The 20657-nt window shown below is 40.1% G+C and overlaps 2 protein-coding genes across 2 annotated transcripts; one reads left to right on the forward strand and one right to left on the reverse strand.

Moving 5' to 3' along the window:
* The first annotated feature begins 10689 nt into the window (after positions 1-10689).
* adoa (2-aminoethanethiol (cysteamine) dioxygenase a) lies at positions 10690-12924 on the forward strand. The gene is made up of 2 exons (XM_028431847.1): positions 10690-11270; positions 11697-12924. The coding sequence occupies exons 1-2, from the start codon at positions 10935-10937 to the stop codon at positions 12156-12158; spliced, it is 798 nt and encodes a 265-aa protein (XP_028287648.1). The 5' UTR covers positions 10690-10934; the 3' UTR covers positions 12159-12924.
* A 3501-nt stretch (positions 12925-16425) lies between these two features.
* On the reverse strand, positions 16426-18700 carry egr2b (early growth response 2b). The gene is made up of 2 exons (XM_028431846.1): positions 18294-18700; positions 16426-18123 (listed from the first exon to the last, which is right to left on the reverse strand). The coding sequence occupies exons 1-2, from the start codon at positions 18463-18465 to the stop codon at positions 16949-16951; spliced, it is 1347 nt and encodes a 448-aa protein (XP_028287647.1). The 5' UTR covers positions 18466-18700; the 3' UTR covers positions 16426-16948.
* Between the last annotated feature and the right edge of the window lie 1957 nt (positions 18701-20657).

The raw sequence follows: 20657 nt of genomic DNA on the forward strand, positions 1-20657 counted from the left end.
TAGAACATGTTTTAATTTCCATCTATTTATTTAAACAATTCAGCTTACCATAAAGGTTGTATAACACTCTTGAGTTTAGGCCTAGTTACCAATGGGTTTGCCTTCACTATTATCTGGATGTCATTGGAGTAACACTAATTTAGAAGAACTCTGTGAGTGACTTTTGTAGACATGTTTAGCCAGAGAAACGAACATACTAGTTTGAACAAATCTACCACCACAGCTAACTCAACCCTAACGTTAAAGCTGTTTCTCTTCTCTTTTTTTTACCCATTTGAATCTGCTCTTGAGTCTTATGTGTGTCCCTAAAAGTATGACAAGTCAGACCCACACGCACAATAAAAGTGAGCTGATGAATGGGTCCACTTTCAGTACAGTGGTGTTTGTTGGTGGAATGATCCGTCATTTAGTAGAGATGACCTGATGTTATCAGGGGAGAGACACGAAGAGATGAATGAGACCATAACAAATCCAGAGCCAATATTTCCACATCACTGGGTCTGGTCATTGCAATTTGTACAATAAACACATATCCACAGTGGTCTCTATACAGCAACAATGTCAAGACCACGCATGTCAATATAGTATATCATGTACACACCTTTAATGACATATTAAGAAATCAAATGGATAATGTTAAGGATCTGTCCTGAGGTCTCAGGCTTGTGATGACAATTTGAAATCCATCCTTAAGCAGCCATGAATATCTAAAATACAAATAAATGTCTATTCATATTGTATTCAAATAAAATATTTGTCTGAACCAAGGGCGTGCATGTGAAGTGGCCCCAAACTTAACCGTAGTTCACAAATTACAAGGACCTTCTTTTCTTTTGTTTTATTTTATTTAGTTATTTGTTTGAAATGAATTGAAAATGGTCCTGTGATGGACTGGTGACCCATCCTCTCATTGAAAGCTGGGGCATGTTCCGCACTCTCAAGACCCTGTACAGGACAAGGCTAGTTAAGAAACTGGATGGATGGATGAATTTTGAAAAATGATATATTCCTGCCCGACGTAAGTATAGCAGCTACAACGTTCAGACATTTAAGCACAGCTCATGAAAAAGAGTACGGACATCAGCAAGTTTCTATCTCTTACAAATTGGACATCAAACAATGACAACATGGTTTTTGTCTGTGTGTGTCCTAAAAACTTAAACCGAACACTGTACATTGACAAAAGAATGACCAGTGTTGTTTTAGTGTGCTGCCTACAGATTTTCTGTCCTTCCTGGCGGGGCAGGTCTCACACCTCTTTTTCTTGGTCCCCCTGGCTGGTTCCATGTGTGGGTTACTGCTATGGGTGTAGCCTGAAGCTCGCTCAGCAAACTGATAGAGGCTTGGGTTAGGGGCAGTCACTGTCTTGTGTCTTGATGTGGAGAACCACCAGACACTTCCCTAGCTCCTCCAGAAAAATCCTCCTTGGTAGAGTTTTTCAGTGCTCCCTTCAGGATTTATTTCCATTCACACTACAAATGCACCGTAGCAGCACTATTGGCTGGTTGTGATATGACAATAAAACTTCCTATGTTTCTTATATCTTATCAGTAAAATGTTCTGCGTTGGGTATCATAAGGAATAGATAACCATGAAATTTGACCTTTTGTTTATTTGAAGGCCTCTCTTTTAGCACTGTGTCATTTGGGAAGATGTGTCTTCTTGTTCAGAATCAAACTCACAGTGTGCCTATTTCTGCATATTCAGCAACACCCCATTATACAGAATATTGATATTATGCATGGAGGGTCAGGTGAGTTTCCTTTGTTGTGTTAAGATGGGGATGAATCCTTGTTTCTATTTTAAAAAGTACCCTGATTCCCTGATTTGCTCTTTAATAACTAAATTCAAAATACTGCACAACATCCATCATATCAGACGTATAAACTGTTTTCCTCATGATTCGGGTCCTGATAGCATCATTTCTTTTTAGTCCTGGAGTCTGCTGTATTAGGCTAATTAGAAGGTCCCCAATTATTGCTAAACACAGAGACCCAGAGCCCCCCCTTAAGAGCTACAGTGTCAGGAAAAAACTCACTTTTAACAGGAAGAAACCTTGAGCAGGACCCGGCTCATAAGGGAGAACCTTCCTGCTGATAGTCGGCCGGGTAGGGGAGGAGAAGAAGAGGTAGACAGGACAAAGAGGATGAAGGAGAGAGAGAGAAACAAACATGCAGCAAACATCATACATTACAGAGAACAAACATGACAGGTTGTTGATGTTGTCAAGCAAGATGAAACAGTGAATATATAATAATGGATATCTATCATCAGTCAATTAATAGTAATTGTAATTTGATAGTAATTAAAACAAGATGGGCAGCAAACACTGGTGTAGTCAATGAGCACTGGAATATTCAGGGGCCGAACTGCAGGTCAGCATGAAGGTCTGGAGACCTGCAAGGAGACAGAGAGAGCGACAGAGAGGCACAAAATTACGAGGCAGACAGCAATCATAGTTTATGACATGAATTTACAGTATGAACCCGACTAAAGAGAGGAGAGGTAAGAGGGTGAGAGGGGGATATTGTAGGGGAACTGCTCAGTGGATCATGTTTGTGTCCTCTGACAGCGTAGGCCTATAGCAGCATAGCTGTGCTAAAAGTTAAGAATTTATCATCCCTATGATACCTTTTATACCTGTGGCTGAGGCCATGTCAACAAGTGACTGTAACGATCAGCCCTACACACTATGTTTAAGACTAACTATATGCTTTACTAAACAGAAAAAGTTTGGTATAAATAAGGTTTAGAATGGTTAAGTATGGAGGATAAGCCTATAGATGTTCCCATTAACCTTAAGTACCACCCTTAAACTGCTGTTTTTGCTTGCATTACTGGTCACTCCTCTTCACTCCTGGTAACACCACAGTCACTATTTTGCCTATTCTGCTCCCCCATATTCAACAAAGTTACAGATGTCATGAAATGGTGACGTCAGCATGACTTTTAAAACCTATACTTACACATACACACAAACTAAGAGTAGAAGGACTTGTCAACAATCTATGACCTATGAGCTGGCCTTTATCAGCTGCTTTCACTTCCTTGTTTTAAATAGATTCCCCTAATGACACATACTGCTTCCATTTATGGCATTAACATAAGCATTAAAAAAAAACTTGCAAAGCTCCATTTATGGTAAACTGATACACCTACTGTTTTGTAGCTCCCGATGTGATAATACTTTAAGTGAGATATATTTTGGTATATGATTCAGCAGCATGGTAAGAAATTTGGCAACCTCAGTCCAACAAATAACGGCCTGTAGGCTACATTGCACCTGAATCTGTCTGTTTTTAACAAAAAAAATAAATAAATATAAAAACATGTCTACCTAAATAACATACTAGTGTATTCTATTTTGATCACTGAGCATCAGAGGGAGTTTTTGTTTAACTTCCAATTAAGATCATCAACATAATTATTTAAACTAAAACATGGTGCTACCAAGATGGACATGTTGCCACCACACTGATCTTTAAAACCACTCTTCAGAAAACCTCTGGCTGATGTCACAGAAGTTTGTCCATCTTCACTGACGCTTAATGAGAACTGCAGTACAGACGGAAGTCTCTGTTATTATCATGCTACCACTGTCACAGACTGTAAATTTGTCCTGGGTACAAAGCTTTCTGCATATGTGTTTCTGTCTTAATCACTACAGTATTGTGATCAGAGGAAATGATTCATCACAGACATTTATGTACATGTGTGACAAGTGTCTGTGTAGTAATCACGTACAGTATTAACCTGTATTATCTATTCAATTATTGAGCCTCCATCTCTCTCCATGAAAGATCATAATATCCATTTCCTGTCTGAGTCATGATCTGTCTACACACCCATCCACACACACACAGAAAGAAGAAAAGAGGGAGAGAGAGAATAGCCTCTTGTAACACATACTGTGCTTTCTCATCTTGGTCCTCCACTTTTATCACTCCAGTTTTAATGAGGACATATTATGCATGTTGTGTTTTTCCATATCCAAATTAGGTTAGTTAGTGTGGACTGTTCCGTACTATCATAGGTTTGACATGTGTACCTGCACTGAAAGAAATATAACCTTATGTCAACCTAAACAAAATACAAATGAGAAATCACAACTAATATTATTAAAACATTTGAGTTTGATGTATATAATTTTAAAGTTGAGCAATCTAATTATTTCAACTGCAGAAATATGAGACAAGTGAGTCGAAACACGCCTTCAGTCTACCAACCTAAAATGTACATTTTCTTTAGTAGATTAGTTTACTTAGTAGAGCAGACTTGATAGACATTTCCCTAGTTCTGCTGATTTTATATTTCGTATTCTCATTAATTAAAGAGTATGAACTGATTAAAACAAATGCCTTCATGATTTTAAAAACACAACTTACCACAAGCGATGAAGATTCTGAGATTGATAAACGTATATAATTTAGATAAAAAGATAAACTCAGCTCAATTTACCATTCCCAGCTTTATGATTTTTTAATTGTACTGACCTTACTTTAGCTGTTTGGAGACAGTTTTCCTGTTACTAAATAGGAGAGCAGGCAATAGGGGTGAGACAGAGGTGAGATGTTTGTTTGACTCCCCTCCTTAAAGGCAGGTTCAACCAGCTTTGTGGCTTGCTGCTGCCCCTACAAATTAAGAGTGTACTGCATCCTCAAACCATGCCCATAGTCAAATAATCAAAAAATATATTGCAAGAATGAAGATTTAAAGTTTAAAGTCCTTGAACAATTTAAAGACTTCTGCATGTAAAAATAATACATTCAACCACAATCAGAAATCAGAAAGTTTAGCTGAAATAATCAAGATGATCATTTCAAATACAGCAGCTTTGTATGACTTTTTTCAGTGTTGTGCAGCAATAACAGCAACTAAATGTTTCCAGGCCAACTGCTGATAAGTTGTCCAGGCTGGCTCGGATTTTAGCCCATTTCTCTGCACAGAAAAACTTCAGTTCAAAGATGCTGGTGGCTGCCTCAAGTCCTTCCACAACAATTCACTTGGAAAAAGGTCAGAACGTTGACTTGCCTATTTCAAACCTTGATCTTTGTACTTCAAATATTCTTCTGTAGAATGGCTTGTGTGCTTCAAACACCACTGTATCAGTGAATAAATATGGACAAATATGCTTCAACTACTGGCTATAGTCCAAATATGGGCAAAGAGATGGAGCAAGTGGAGCTAAAGTGACTGGGCAAGATTTTAAAGTCACAATCTAGTACAGTTCAAATAGGGAAATTATATGTTGTTTGAACAGCCCATAGACCATCAAAATAGATTTAAACTTAACAACAAATGTTAGCTTCTCATTTCTGAACTTCATATTATTGTGAGTCCTGCTATGTCACAGTGTGGCAATATCTATTATCAATCAAAATCAATAATCACCCTGAGCTGATGGCTTCAAGTGTGAAAGCTCTGGGAAAAGACAACTTTATTTGCAGAAAATTTGGGAGCTTAGTCATCTCAGGAATGTTCAACAGGAACCAGAGGACAAGGTCTTCTCTACTGTTACCCAACCCACAAAGACCTGTGCAGGTCCCCTGTCCATCCATCTACCCCACCATCCTCTTATATGTCATCCATCCATCTACCTATCAAGCTGTGGCGGGACCCAATGCGGCCGACAGACGTTAGCCGCTGTCAGGTTGAGTCGTCTCTTACGAGAGCCCCTGTCAGAGCCGTCCAAGGTCCTGGAGCCTGGAGTGCTGTGCCAGCTCAATCTTAGTAGAAGACAAAGTGAAGAGAGTGGGAGCCATCCCATCAGTCTCCATTATAGCACAACGTTGTTGCTCTGCTGTCGTGTTACTGTGGTACTCCAGGGGAGATGCTGTCTCATACATCATCAGAGAACAAAGACCTGGCCGGGGGTGTGGGGAGGAGGTGGGTCCTTCCTGCCCCTAAGACACACACTCCACCCCCCTCCTCTTTAAGTCCCTGAAGTATTTGGAGGAAGTCCTGTGCACATCCATGTTAAACAACTGAATTATTTATCAGTTTTCATACCTCCACCAAGCATATTTCTCCATTAGTAATGGAGCTTTTTCATGCCAGTCTTCAGGTTGCAGGCATAAGATGGAGTAATTTCTACCAAGAGAACCAATCAAATCAAATTTTTAGTTTACTGACCAACAGAAATATGGCAAGGGAGATGTTACTGCACATTTCTATACTGAAAATATAATTAATTTTAACTCCCTTGTGCCACTGGCAGCTGAAGTTGATAAGTGGAACGTTAGCATAGCAATGGGCTGCTCTGCTGTCACTACAGTGAGTGCAGTCATCCACCCCCCACGCTCTCAGAGATACTCAGCGACCATGTTCAGACCAACTTCAGCCCTGTGTGAAGAACACAGCCTTCTCATTTATTTGAATGAAGCTGGACTGGTGTGGGGGAGACATCACCAGAGCCTCAGCAAAACCACAGACAATACTGTTTTTTGGGCAAAACAAAATTGCCAAAGCTTTCAGTTGCTCTCTTTTCCACTAGTAAAGTATCTGCAAATGCACAATAATGGCATCTTTGTGATGGGAATGGAAAAATGACGCATATTCCTACTAGATAACATTGTGCCAACAATTTTCCTAAAGTTTTTAAGTGACTGTTCAGTCTTTTGTCCCATGATTCAAGGTGCGGTATATATTTATAGAATGAATGTCACACTACTCTTTTGCAGGAACACTGTTTATAAGACATCGTAGGGCAGGGAAGAGCTAAGCTCGGTCTGAACTTCTTTATTTCCAGTCCAACTACGGACCTGTCCAGTAAACATATTAAATACTACAGTAATATCAGAGTCACGACAGTTCTTGTTCGCTGGAATTCAACCATTGATGCTTTGGTTCTCTCACAGTTCAACTGGCAGTTCAACCATTTTCACACTTTACATAAGTAAAATCAAAGGAGTGATGGGTAGGGCCTCCAGATCACCACACTGCAGGCAAACAGCACATACTGAGACATAATGGAGTTTTCACACAAAGGTAATAGATTCTATCAAAGCAGCTGCAACATTGACAAATGGGTTGGTTCTGCCTCATTGTTTTGTACTTTACTGATGCTCCTCTGAGCCCTGATTCATAGTGGTTCAGTTTACTTCATCAGCTTTGTTTTTCACAACCCACTGTTTTCCTTGGACATGTCCGAGCAACAACACAAAATAAGCATCATCATTTGGTATCTGCTAGGAAATTCAAATTCAAACTCCTCAGGCCAAGCATTTACAGTCACTTCAGAAGAACTTCTCCCAGGAACTGAGGCTGACTGGAGGGTATTTTGAATTAATTTACAAAATTAAATAAACCTGTGTAACAACTTCTCTTAACTTTTTTCTTATCAGGGTGGCACTATAGGAAACAAGAAACCAACAGTTGTAGTTTAAACATGGAGCAATCTCTGTGCAGGAACCTGTGGAAAAGCCTGAATCCATGAAGTGTTCCAGTCTGTAAATAGTATTTATATGGTCTGTCCACAAGCTTCATGCATCTTGTGATGTGTTCAAGAGATTTAAAATATGTTGGATCTTTAAGTGCTAAATTATATCCATTGAAAATGTGTCTGAAATAAGCAGCTTTGTGATGGGACGAACACTACAGCATTGTGTCTTTTTTTGCTGTTTCAACTTAAGTTATGCAGACATGTTTTTCCAACAAGCTAATACATTTACATTTTTGGCTGCTGTTGTTCACATTCTTTGAGGGACAACAGAGCTGGCTTCGTTTTCAGTGATGGCCTGATTCAAAGAGGCCAAAGAGAGCCACAAATAAAAGAGTCCTCATGTTCTTCTCTGATGACAGAGAACAGGCTGCATATTGACAGGACACAAAGGCCACTAAGTGATCCATAAGCAGCTGTTATCATTGTTTCATTGTCCTAATATGCTGATTCCAGAGAACAGACAAATTGTGTGTGTGTGTGTGTGTGAGTGTGTGCAAAGGTTTTCTCCATCTTACTGTATTTGTAAAAACTTTAATAATGTGGTGGATATTCACTAGTGCTTGTATGTGAGCAACTGTGCACACAAATAAACATTATAAATGCATCATAAAAATGTGCATCAAATGTGTGTGTCTTTGTGTGTGTCTTTGTGTACTGCTATGCAAATAGTGAACAGCCAGGGAATCATTCCCTCCATTCAGAGTTTCTTGGCTGTGGCTCTGACGACAGCATGATGAAGCTTATTGACTTCTCTGCAATGTAAGTCATGCACATTTTAAACAGCCACAGAATAATGTCGTCTTTATGACCGAGAGCCAGCATCAAATGCAAATAAAATCTCAGACAAACAAGGGTCTTTGCAACAAAGTCCTCACTGAATGATTAACTCGAACAATATTGTTTTATGCTACTTAAACTTTAGTGACTCCATGATGTAGCCCCCAGATAACCTCATATACCATCCATTTTTTTATTATTTATTAATCATAGTTCAATTCAATTCAGTTGTATTTATATAGCGCATATTACAATCAGACATTGTCTCAAATTCTCAATTTCTGAATCATCCAATGAGAGACTATGAACAGGTGCAACCAAGCCAGCTTTTTTTTTCCCCCAGTGACGTTTCTGATGACAATACTAACAAACCCTGTCCCATTTTTAGAACCAAAGCTTTAACTTTCTTCACTTTTCTGTATATTTTTCTCTCTCTTTATGTATGTTGCAATATAAGCTGACACAGATTGTTTGAATTGCACCAGTGGAATAACACCAACGATTAAAGTGTGTCATCAAACCTCTTTTTACTGCATTGTAGTCTTTACAGTCTTCAGAAGGCAGTGTGGCATAAGCTTCTTGAGCCTTGCCTGTCAAAACACACTGCAACATTAAGGCTCGTTCCTCCATAGGCCACTTTTGTCAGTCAGCAACATGCTCAAATAAACAAAAAAGGTTTTTTTTTTATCAGTTTCATTAAATGGTGCAAATTTTTCAACTTCAAATCTTATTTGTTCTTCTTGTTCTTTGAGATTTTCTAGCTCTTCCTACCCAGGGTCAGAACCAAACAGAGTGAAGCAGGATTCAGTTATTCTGCCCCTCACCTGTGGAACAGCCTTCCTGAACACCTGAGGTCTGCTCAGACAGTCACTTCATTTAAGTCAGGCCTGAAAACTCATTTGTTTACTGCAGCGTTCTCCTAATTTCTTGACTGCACTCTTCTCATTTAATCATCCTGATTTTATTTGATGTTTTTTATGACTTTATTCTTTTTATGATTTTAATTTCCTTCCTAATAATAATGTTTAAAATGTTTTTTTTTCTGTGATTTCATCTTATGTAAAGCACTCTGAATTGCCTTGTGTATGAATGGTGCTATATAAATAAAGCTTGCCTTGCCTTGCCTCTTTTCTCATATTCCACTATTAGGAGTTACAACTATCTGTTGCTCAAATGTTAAGCAAGGCATAGAAATATCTATAATACTCCACAATCTTGCAAACTCACTTTTATGAACTTTCCTTAGAACGCTTGAATCAATTGAATAATGCTTCATAGGTTATTCTTTGTTGCATTGTTCTAGCAGAAAATCAGAGAGGACTAAATGAACTCATCAATAACAGCAGTCATCGCCAAACAAATCTAGAAACCTAGACAATCAAAATTAGGCAATTTTAAATCTGTGTATTAAACAAGTGGCTGAAATATCAGTTTAGGCAGTCTCTGTGTTGCTGACTTTTACCGCCATTTTTGACATTTTGTGACCCTGCTACAAAACTTTTCAAGCCTCACATACTTCATCCAATTGAGCTGAAATTCACTGTGTCCACTCAGGACACCATACGGAATAGACGCATTCCAAAACTCTTTCAAAAGTATTACGGTGTGGCGGGGGCGTGGCCTCAAAGTTGACCATTCGCCACTACAAAGAAACACTGTATTTTCTGTAGTACCACCAACATACTTCATGCAATGTGGACAAAAGATATATGCTAATATGATGATGCGGTCATAGCGCCACCTACTGGCTGCAGGAAATGTCTCTTTTAAACGTGTTTTTGTTGTACGTCTCTGGAAATTAGAGGAGAGGAGAACATAGGACAGGAAACTGCGATGGCCCGCAGATCGCAAGGTGTGCGAGGGCCCGCAATGCTGCTTGCAGCTTTAATTCTATAATGTAATTTAATGCCCAGAGACAAAAATATCAAATCAAAAATAAACTAAAACCTGGTAATTGACACCTCCCTTCATTTTAGATTAGCATAAATATGTTTATGTAGGCTAATATCTTTCTTTATTTGGAGGCGCATTCCACTTCAAACACCTTTTTCTTGGTATCATCCGTGCTTTCAGATTCTGAATGTAGAAAAATCTCCCGAGATATGACTTTAACTGCGGAGCAGTATTAGTGAAGCACAAAGTATGTGAGTGGACCATGGAGGATGTATTGTTGGACGGGAAAGAGCTGCAGAGTTCAACGGCCTATCTGGCCTTCCCCTCTGCATCCCTGTTGTATTAGCAAGACCTCTGGGAAATGTAGTGTCACTGAAATGCAGGCTAATCTTTACGTTCTGCTCATTTTATTTGTACATCGGTTAAATTACAGGTAAGTACATCTGTTTTTATGAAACATTATTCGATAACAACGCCATTGATCCTTGGAGATATCAAATACATGTTTATAGTTGCTCTTTCTGATAAAACTACATATCCCAGGACGCCTTTTGTTTGTGCGCAAGCTCCGCGACCGCGGACTGGAAGGCGATACGGTGGAAAATGACTGGATGAAGGCTCGTATACAGGGGAGAAATTAGACTTTATCATGATTTACGTTTTGTTTTTACAAATTTCGCCTTTGTAGAACACGGGTTTTTTAATTTCGTCTAATGTAAACGCAGACTAACCAATTCCGGAGGACATTTAGTAACACAGACATTTGGTAACAGTAGAAGAACAGCGCTAGAGAGGACACCGATAGTTTTTCTTCAGAGCCAGGATGCCGCGGGACAACAAAACTCCTCTAATCCAGAAAATAGCAAAACAAGCCTATATCACCTTTAAAGACCTCAAGTCTTCGGCCAACGGTGACAATAAAATCGTTGCGGAAAAACTGGGTGAACTTATCTCCTTAGTGACCTCTATCAGGGCTGCCGACTTGAAAATTGCTCCGAAGAAAACCAAAGCGAGCGCCGGGGTAGCGGGAGTCCAGAGCGCCCCGGTCACGTACATGCACATCTGCGAGACGGAGGTGTGCAGCATGGGGGTGTTCCTGCTGCGGCCCGGTGCTTCCATACCACTGCACGACCACCCGGGCATGAACGGGATGCTGAAGGTTTAGTTAAACCTTATGTATTAAGCTCTTTATTTTATACACAGCCAGGATCACTACTTTAGCAAATACGCCAATATATCATAGCCTACTTAATATTCTACTCATATTTTGAGGGCCACTAATACCATTTATCTTATATGGCCAACATATACAATGGCCCCTCTGTTCAGACAGACATGTGGGATTTAACCTTAGTAGCCTTATTATCATACCCTTCATATATGTACAAATAGAGTTGCCTGCATTCATAAACAGGTTTATACTGGAATCACAGCAAAAGTGTTATACAGCCACAATTACTATCCCTGTTTCCAAGCCTTAATAAGTCAAGATATCTACACACAACTAGGCTATATATTGTAATGAATGGCAGTAATAATGCAGTAATTTGTATTTTATGTCCTAACTTCCTTGTCTCTTCTGAAGGTTCTCTATGGGAAGGTCAGCGTCCGTTGTTTCGACAAACTGGACAATAACCTGACTCTGAGTACCATGCCACCTCACTTTGACCCTCCCGTAGCCCCACTGCAAATGTCCTCCGTTTGGCGCGCTATGCTCCGCTCTGTTGCTGAGTACTCAGAGGTCAGTGGGCCGTGCCTCCTAACTCCTCTGCGAGATAACCTCCACCAGATCGATGCTGTGGATGGACCCGCAGCTTTCCTGGATATCCTGGCACCTCCATACGATCCAGATGAAGGGCGGGACTGTCACTATTACAAAGTCCTGCAGACTGTGGGAACACGGGAAGAAACAGAATCAAAGGGCAGTAAAGAAGAGGAGGGAGAGAAGAAGGAGAAAGAGGAGGAGGCATGGCTGCTAGAGATCCCTCAGCCAGAGAACTTCTGGTGTGGCGGAGAACCTTACCCAGGTCCTGCAGTCTCCATCTAAAATCACTGTTTAGAGTTACCCCACCTGTTGTATGACAGACTCAACATTTTGGTATCCACCCACAAGTGGAAATGTGGTTTTGTTCCTTTCTAAAAGGAAGTATACCATTACTATAACTGCAGGACAGAGGCTTCTAGAGCCCTTGGCCCAGCCAGAATAAGGACCACTGAAACTCCACAAACCTTAAATATTTCTGTCAGTGCTGGGACAATCATGTTGCCTTGTACATAAATGAATGTACACAAAGAAAAGTGTGTGAATGTGTGATATCATTAGGATCTCTCTTTGTGGTGTTATCTCTTCTAGCTGCAGATGACCTCTTCATTTAGAGTCTTAATGCCAAAGCCTGTAACTCAACATGTATTTGCCTTATGTGTGAATTTCGAATGTATACTTATCAACAACACCTTTTCCTTGCAAACATTATTACTTTTTTATGCCTTTAACTTATTCCAGGTAGCACACAGTGCTTTCAGTAATGAGATAAGCTGATGAGATGTTCTAGGATTTTTACTGAAATCACTGGATAGTGTTGAAATGGAAGCTGTGTTACACATTTTCCTGGCTTAAAATCAGCATATTTTCTCGCTGCCTTTTATATGTAGCTTATACACTGTATCGCTTCAACCTATGCTACTCTAGCTTTAATTGTAACATTCCTTTGGCTAACATTTGAGTAAACACAGACATGATTCTCTTACTTTGATATTGAATGTATCTGGAACAATTAAGAATGCTCATAAAATGTCATTGTCCTTTATCACCACTACATTAAGTTGTTATTTATCCATATGGGATTTACGGAAATATGTTTTTGCATTAGAGAAAATACAGTATCCAGTCCTGAAGGGAAAAAAATGAGACTTTAGTCAAGCTTTTACCGGCTGGGTTCAGAGTTCAGGAACTTCTTTCCTGATTTTTCAGACCTGACATCTGAGTTGAAGAGGTGCCATCCATTCTTCTTTTCATTCCGGAGTGTTGTACATCTTATTCATATATTTGGGTTTCTAGTAAGAAATTTCCTTCTGACAAGCTAAATATTTGCCTTCACACTGTCATTTAGTGATATAGTACTAAAAGGCACCATAGCTAGAGCTGTGCACTATACAAAATATTATGATTTGGAAATATTTGATTTCATTTCATTTTAATTTTCAATGTGATATGTTTGGAAGAGATTGATGAATAAAGTTTTAAGAAGAACGTCATTTATCAAGAACAAATCACAGTGTCACAAGAAGAGGAGGTAAAAAAGAGGAGGTTATTTTTTATTTATTACTTTATGGCCAACAATGTGTATAACAGAAATAAAAATCCCAATTTATGTCATGCTTAAAGGCTCAGTTTTACCCATTAGTGAGATGTAAAGATATACAACATTAGTCTTGATTAAAACATTTATTCTCTTTCAGAAGCTGAACATGACCAATACACCATACCGAACATTATATAGCTGTATTTCAATTTTAAAAAAACATGTATGTATATAAAAAATAAAATCTAACCAGTGAACATGTATACTACATGAATTACACCGGTCTGCTGTTTTCTTTTTGTTGTTGTTTTTTTTTTAAGAAAAATATGATGAACCAAAGGGTACACATTGCTTGACTTAACATATCTATACAAACCTATAGCTGGGACCAAAGTTGTCATGGTAGTCAAAAACTGTAGCAGTGGTGCCCTGGAATAAGGTCCATTCTTCAAAGCTTTGCATAAGAAGTGTGACTGGAGTAAGTGTTACCAGGGGGATCACACTCCTCAACTTTTCCGGCACAGTCTACACAGGATGGCAGATGATCTCAGACTCAAACGAGCAGTCCACATGTACTTTCTGGATCTGGAGAATCCACATTGCATCCCTTGAGATAACCTGTGGCGGGTGCTCCAGGAGCATGGAGTACTGGGTCCAAGACCCTCTACAAGCAGAACAGGGTCCTGACTTGATGGCACTTTGTCAGACTTTTCATTGAAGGTTAGACTTCCTCATGGCTGTCTTATGTCACAGACTGTTTTTATGGACAGATTTTCTCAGTGGTCAAGGAGCAGAATCTGCAGGCTGTTTTGTACTGTTTTGGCATCACTATAGTTCATCTCTCTGTTTTACTGAGTGTTGGGGCATAACAAAATACACATTATATTACACAAATTATGAGCAACCTAATTACAGTTACAATTTATCTGGTAATCAGAATGAACTTAGATTAATACATACATCACAAATTGATAATAAAGGTTGATACACATTTCACATTCTGGCTGTTAATGTGTGTGTGCTGTCAAGAATATCCACTCAAAAATGATGTCCTTTGTGCGTTGTGGTGAACAAAGGGACAGCGGCACTTCTAGTGACCTAGAAAATAAGCTTGTTGTTGACAGGTCCCTGTAAAAAAGTTCTATAGGTTCTACTGTTCTACTAAATGTTATCTGCTAGTTTTTATTTGGTCTTAAAGTAAAACATTAAAATACATAACAGCATTGTCAAAAACATGCATAAGCAAGAAATAAATAGTGAATGTCTTTTACACAGGTCAGACAACATTGGTGACAGACATGTTTTAAATTGAACTAGTGTTCTCAGCTAGTGATCACTCAGAGTTCACTGTTCTACTCTCAGGCTCACACTACCAAAGATAAGGATTAACCCATGAACTACCATGCTTGTTTGTTCCTTCCTAAGATTACTAAGTAGCCCTGCAAGAATCCTGTACGTTTTTTATTCCTGTATTATCTACAGCCCTGCTTTCTGACATCCATGACTCTGTTTTTTATATGTCCATTTGTCCAATTTATGCTGCATCCAAATTATCCATATGGGATCTTAAAGTGTCACAGTGAAGTAAATAGGAAAATTGCTCTTGGGCGCCCCCTTGGTTTGGGAAGCACAATGCTGCTAGGACAGACCTTAGAGTCAAATGTACACAGAAGCTAAGTAAGCAATTTATCACTTGCTCATTCAACAACAACAACAACGAGCAGAAGTCAGTCTGACATTCACTCTTGTTTGTATTCTTGTTCAGTCACTTCTAATCGTCTATTCTTTGTTTCTTCAGACAACATCCTCTTTGCTTTCTTTGCCATAATATCTGCTCAGAGAATAATACACTGTGCTAGCTCCATCATATACTGAGCTTCCACGGTAATGTCATATGCCTGACATACTACATAAAGCAGCTCATGTGTAGTTCCATGTGCTCCTTCCTGAGACACACACTTACTTTTTTGGATTTTGGAAGCATTATTAGGCTACTATTATTATTGTTATAAAAATTGAACCTGAAGTTGCCCATGTGTGGAAGAGCCAACTTGTAGTCCACAAATGTAACTGACTATTATTCTGTGTAAATTATATAGTCAATTAGATGGAACAAATATGTTCATATTTGGACAAAAGTAGTTAAACAACATTACCATATTTGATATAAAAAAAAAATCAATGTTTTGTTTTCTCTGAAAAACCTCCCCCTGATCCAAACTGCCGCAGAGACATTGACATTCCTAGATCCATGTCAGCATGAGCTCCTCTCCTCTCAGCAGTTATATTCATAAGCTAGTGTGTTCAGTTAACAGTTAACATATGTTAATGTACCTATAAGATAAACAAATAGCCCATACAAATCAATAAATAAAAATGTAGGCTATATGATCAATGGCTCCCACAACACGATATAGTGTAAAACTTACATGTTGACAACAGAAACAGAGGACGGATCACTGCTACATTTTTCTAATACTGGCGGAATGTTGCGCAGTTAGTGCATGATTTATCTACGCTATATTTATTTTTGCATCTTAGAAAATAGCTTGTTTTTTTGTTAAACAGTTGGAAATGTAGACTAAAAAATACACGTATAAAGAAAAGTTAAAGCTATCAGAAAATGTGTTTGTCCAGCCAAAGCGCGCACACGGCTGTCGAGGTTTAAACCTATTTGCATATGCTGTGTGATACCTAAATAGGCCTAAACAGTGAGTGGGTGACAACTGTGAGTCACAGATGCCACCGGTGACGCAATGTGGAATTTAACCTAAAAAAATTTCCAGCATAAGCAAGTCTTTTATATTAGCGCAAATAGCATACGCACTGGCATGCGCAATAAACCAAGCTCATAATACCTGCTTGTTATCATTCTTATACATTTAATAAGTCTTAAAACACACAACAACAAAATTGTCAAGCCGTTATGAGATCTACATATTTACATTGAAACATGTTTTGCACAAGATACACAACTTGCGAAACACCCAACGTGTACAAAAATAGATGTCTTCCAACTTAACATATTAAAGGACAAATAAACATTGCATTAGAAGCGTCCTTGAATCAGTGTACAAAAAGACACACAGCAAGGCACTAAAGGAGGAAAACGCAAATAAACGTGTTAATATTATTTTGTTGTCAATTAAATAATTACATTTTTCCTCTGAAACGTTTTTTTGCAGTTAATTCACATTTACATGCTCAGGCTGAGCGCAATTAAAAAAACTCCCCGTTAGTCTATATTACAAACGCCCTTTGTAAAATTCTTATGAATTCATGGCTATATTTACTTTGTGTTTTCACTATGCCGCACAGGCATGTGGGACATCTTGTCAGTCTTTCTGTCACTTCTGCTACAGGGGAAATGTGCGTAGTTGCGCATGCCTTTACAAAATTGTAGTTTATTCTGATTTTGGTGATTAGACTGCTATCTTCAGTCCATAACAGTTTCAGAATCACTTTCTGAAAGTTATTGTCAGATGTTAGTGTGCGTCACGCTGCCATGGTGACATTAAAGTTTTTACAGGTGAACCTATGAACAGATCGCACTGGTTGTGGTGATGCCGCTAGATTGCCTTTCTAGCCCGGAGCTGCTGGAAGATGAGGAGGATGAGGAGGAAACAGTGGACGACTTCCTCTCTTTCTGCCTCAAGTGGATTTTAGTGTGTCTCTTCCTCTCGTCGCTTCGAGCGAACTTGCGACCGCAGAAGTCGCAAGCGAAGGGCTTCTCTCCTGTGTGCGTGCGGATGTGCGTGGTGAGGTGGTCGCTGCGGCTGAAGTTGCGCATGCAGATCCGGCATTGGAACGGTTTGTGTCCAGTGTGGATTCGGATATGCCTGGTCAGTTCATCTGAGCGCGAAAACCGCCTGTCGCAGCCCTCCGCCGGGCAGGGATACGGCCGCTCATGGATGGGCGTCTTGCTGGGTCTGTTGGGGTACTTTCTGGGCCGAAGAATAGGTCTCAGGGGAAGGTTCTGTGGGCTATAGGCAGACGGGAGCCTCGGAGCCACGGCCTCGGAGCCACCACCTGGTCCCCCCAAGGTAAAGTTCCTAATAGTGTTCAGCGGGGTCAGGGGTGGAGGGACGCGGAACGTATCCAGCGGACACGGACCGAACGGTTTCCGATCTTGGACACCTGCTGTGTGCATGTCCCGCTGACAAGCTGGCTGGAAGAAACCAGAGTAGTCGGGAATAATGGGGAAAAGTCCCGGTGTGTCTGAGCTGCCGGACTGCTTCGGGGAAGAGTAAGAAGGTGGAGGGTAAGAAGCGATGGGGCAGGTGGAGGTGGACAAAAACGCCGAGGGGTCCTGGTATACCTCCCCACAGCCAGAGGAGGAGTAAGGTGGCGGGGGTGAGTACAGATGATGATGGTGGTGGTCTATATCTGCGTGGTTCTGAGCCGCCATGGTGCAACTCAAATTTCCGCTGGAGAAGTGATTGGGAGATCCAGAAGATGCCGGGGAGGAGGATGCTGAAGAGGAAGGAGGAGGAGGAGGAGGGGGCGGTTGGGCCATGTTGAAGATGCCCGAGACGATGTTGATCACTCCCTCGGGGTTCCAGTTACCTGGATACTGGGAGTCGATGGAGAACTTTCCCATGTAAGTGAAGGTCTGGTTGCGGTGGGATGCTGGCTGAGAGAAGCCGCTGGAGTATGGAGAGAGGTCCAGAGAGCGTTTCTCTGCGCTCATATCTGTGCCCATTAATCCATCTGCAATGGAAAACAAATCAGAGGGATTAATTAAACTGTTCACAGCACACTGGAAATTGTGCTTTATGCAACAATACAGTAACGCATCTCTGTTCTCTGGTCTTCAATATGTTCTGGATGTTGAATATAGACAACTTTTAACTTTTATCATACGCGGCGCGTCATCTTACCTGTTGTCACATTAAGCTGGTCGTAATGCGTTCCTATGTCGGTGTTGGGAAAGATAGCCACAGAGGTCGGCAAACTAGTGGCGATGTCCTCCATCGAGTACACACTTTCTGCTAAGGAATGCACGAACCCCCCGAGATTCACCGGCACTTTCTCCAGAGTTTTAGCCGTCATTGTGAAGAAAAGCAATGAGCGCGTCTTCTCGTATTTCTCTTCCTCTCTCTCTCTCTCTCTCTCTCTTTGTCTCTCCTGTCGTCTCTATTTTATAACAGAGATTACATTAATAATAGTGTCACCCTGCCGATGTTGTCACCATGACATGTCTCTTGTCAGTCACCGGGTCTTAGAGGATGAGCTCCGTGTGCCTGGCGCGCTTCATGAGCTCGGGTGATAAAGTTAAAAGTGTCAAGTAACGGGGAAGGGGGCCCTGACACTATTATGTATAGGGAACCTTTTGAATGCGCTCGCTACGTCATTACCCAAATATGGAGTGGGAGGAGTGATAAGAACAGAGAGGTTAGAGGCGCTGCCGAAGCTCACTGGCTGGGAGCCTCCGTGACGATTTCAAAGGGAATCACTTGTCAATGGAGAGCCCGCTGCTCCAGGAGAGATGCGACGGACTTTTTTCCACTCACTGCCGAACAGCTCCAAACTACCACAGCGACAACACGCCACAATAACTATGTACAGAATGTATAGTAGCTGTCCTCGCATTTAAATGAGTCATTATTTGAATACTTTGTGCATGCATTCTCCCGTAGTTTGCTTCTAATCGCGCTGTGATATCAAAAGAGGAATTCCGGTTGAGCATTCTGACCCATAAAAGGTTGAATCCGGTAAGACGGGGAACACCCCATCTCCATTTATGGTTTTGAATCCGGTATACGATCATCGGAAAGTAGCGACTCTTAGCTAGCGGTGTGTGTGTGTGTGTGAGAGAGAGAGAGAGAGAACCACAGTCAAATGAGACGGACAGAATGGAATCTACTCCTTCTGGTGCGATGGGCTGTATGGGCTTGGAAACTTCTGACAGTCTGATTTGACTATGCTCTAGGAAAGAATAGATTAAGTTCACAGAAGAGTTAACTGCAGCCATGTAGTGATATTTATAGAGTCCAGGAAAAGGAAACCACTATTTATAAAGGCAGAAGCAAAACAAAAAAAAAATGGTTCCACATAAAGTTTAATACGACACAGGCCAGTGTAAATATCTACAATTGTTTCTATCAGTATGTCAGTTGAATGTTATTGATATTACGTGTTTTTTCTCAATGAATGATTATGCAGTTTATTGATTATTAGTACCAAGAAGATCCCACGCCCTCCAGTGGCATGTTTGGGAAATGTGTGCTCTCTCTCTCTCTTGCTCTCTCAGTGTGTCTTCCACCGTTTTAAATAGCATGTTTCCTGCTCAGCACACACACACACACAGAGAGAGAGAGAGACTCATGGACTTGTTTTGCTCTGTTTGATCTCGTAAAGTCCCTCTGTGGGTGGAGAAAGTTGTCAGACAGAAAACTGAAATTGTGCCCCTTGGATGGAATAAATTTTCCATTTTGTGCGTCTGTGTGTTGCATATAGTCACAGATCACACAGCCACAGATGCTATAAACTAAACAGTTGTATTGGTGACACTATTTTCTAACCCTGCTTGATAAGGGTGTTCCAGACTTACAGAGTTACAGTACATCAATTCTGCCATTCAATCAGTAAAACAAGTAAAGGTCCAGTGCAAATGCTGTTCAAAGCCTTGTCTCACTCTTCATTCCTGCTCACGCAAAATTCATTAAAGTGTTTTGTGTCACTTAAGTGTGTTTGTCTCTACAGCAATGCGACAAAAGTGTTTGTTGGACATATTGTAATGGAAAATGGTTTCCCTATTTGGAGAATACCTAAAATATTATTAATGGCTGGAACAGTATGGTTTCTTCTCATTGGAATTTCATTGCCAAAGAAGGAAAAATACGTTGTTTTTTTATGTTGATGCACAAGTTATTCTCAAGATAAGGAAGATTTTATAAAACATGCTGGTGTTTGGGATTGTCAGATAATACTAAACAGAGTTGAGAATTAGGTTATAAACCAAAGTACTATCATCATTATTACAATTTATCCCTAGCTAGACCATGAAGTTTTAAGTAAAATTCATTGCAATCAGATAAAATTAGATATATGTCATATGGCATTTCAGTGGGAAAAAAACATGTAAATGCTCTGGGTGCTATATGTAGATTACATTTCACACAACCAAGCATGGCTCAAAACAACAATGTCATTGGGATCAGACGAGACCAACAGAATTCTTCTTTTGATAACATCTTGAAAACAGTGAGTGATATGATTACATATAGCACATCAAGTCATCA

This window comes from Parambassis ranga, chromosome 19 (genome assembly GCF_900634625.1).
Source record: "Parambassis ranga chromosome 19, fParRan2.1, whole genome shotgun sequence".
Taxonomy (NCBI): domain Eukaryota; kingdom Metazoa; phylum Chordata; class Actinopteri; family Ambassidae; genus Parambassis; species Parambassis ranga.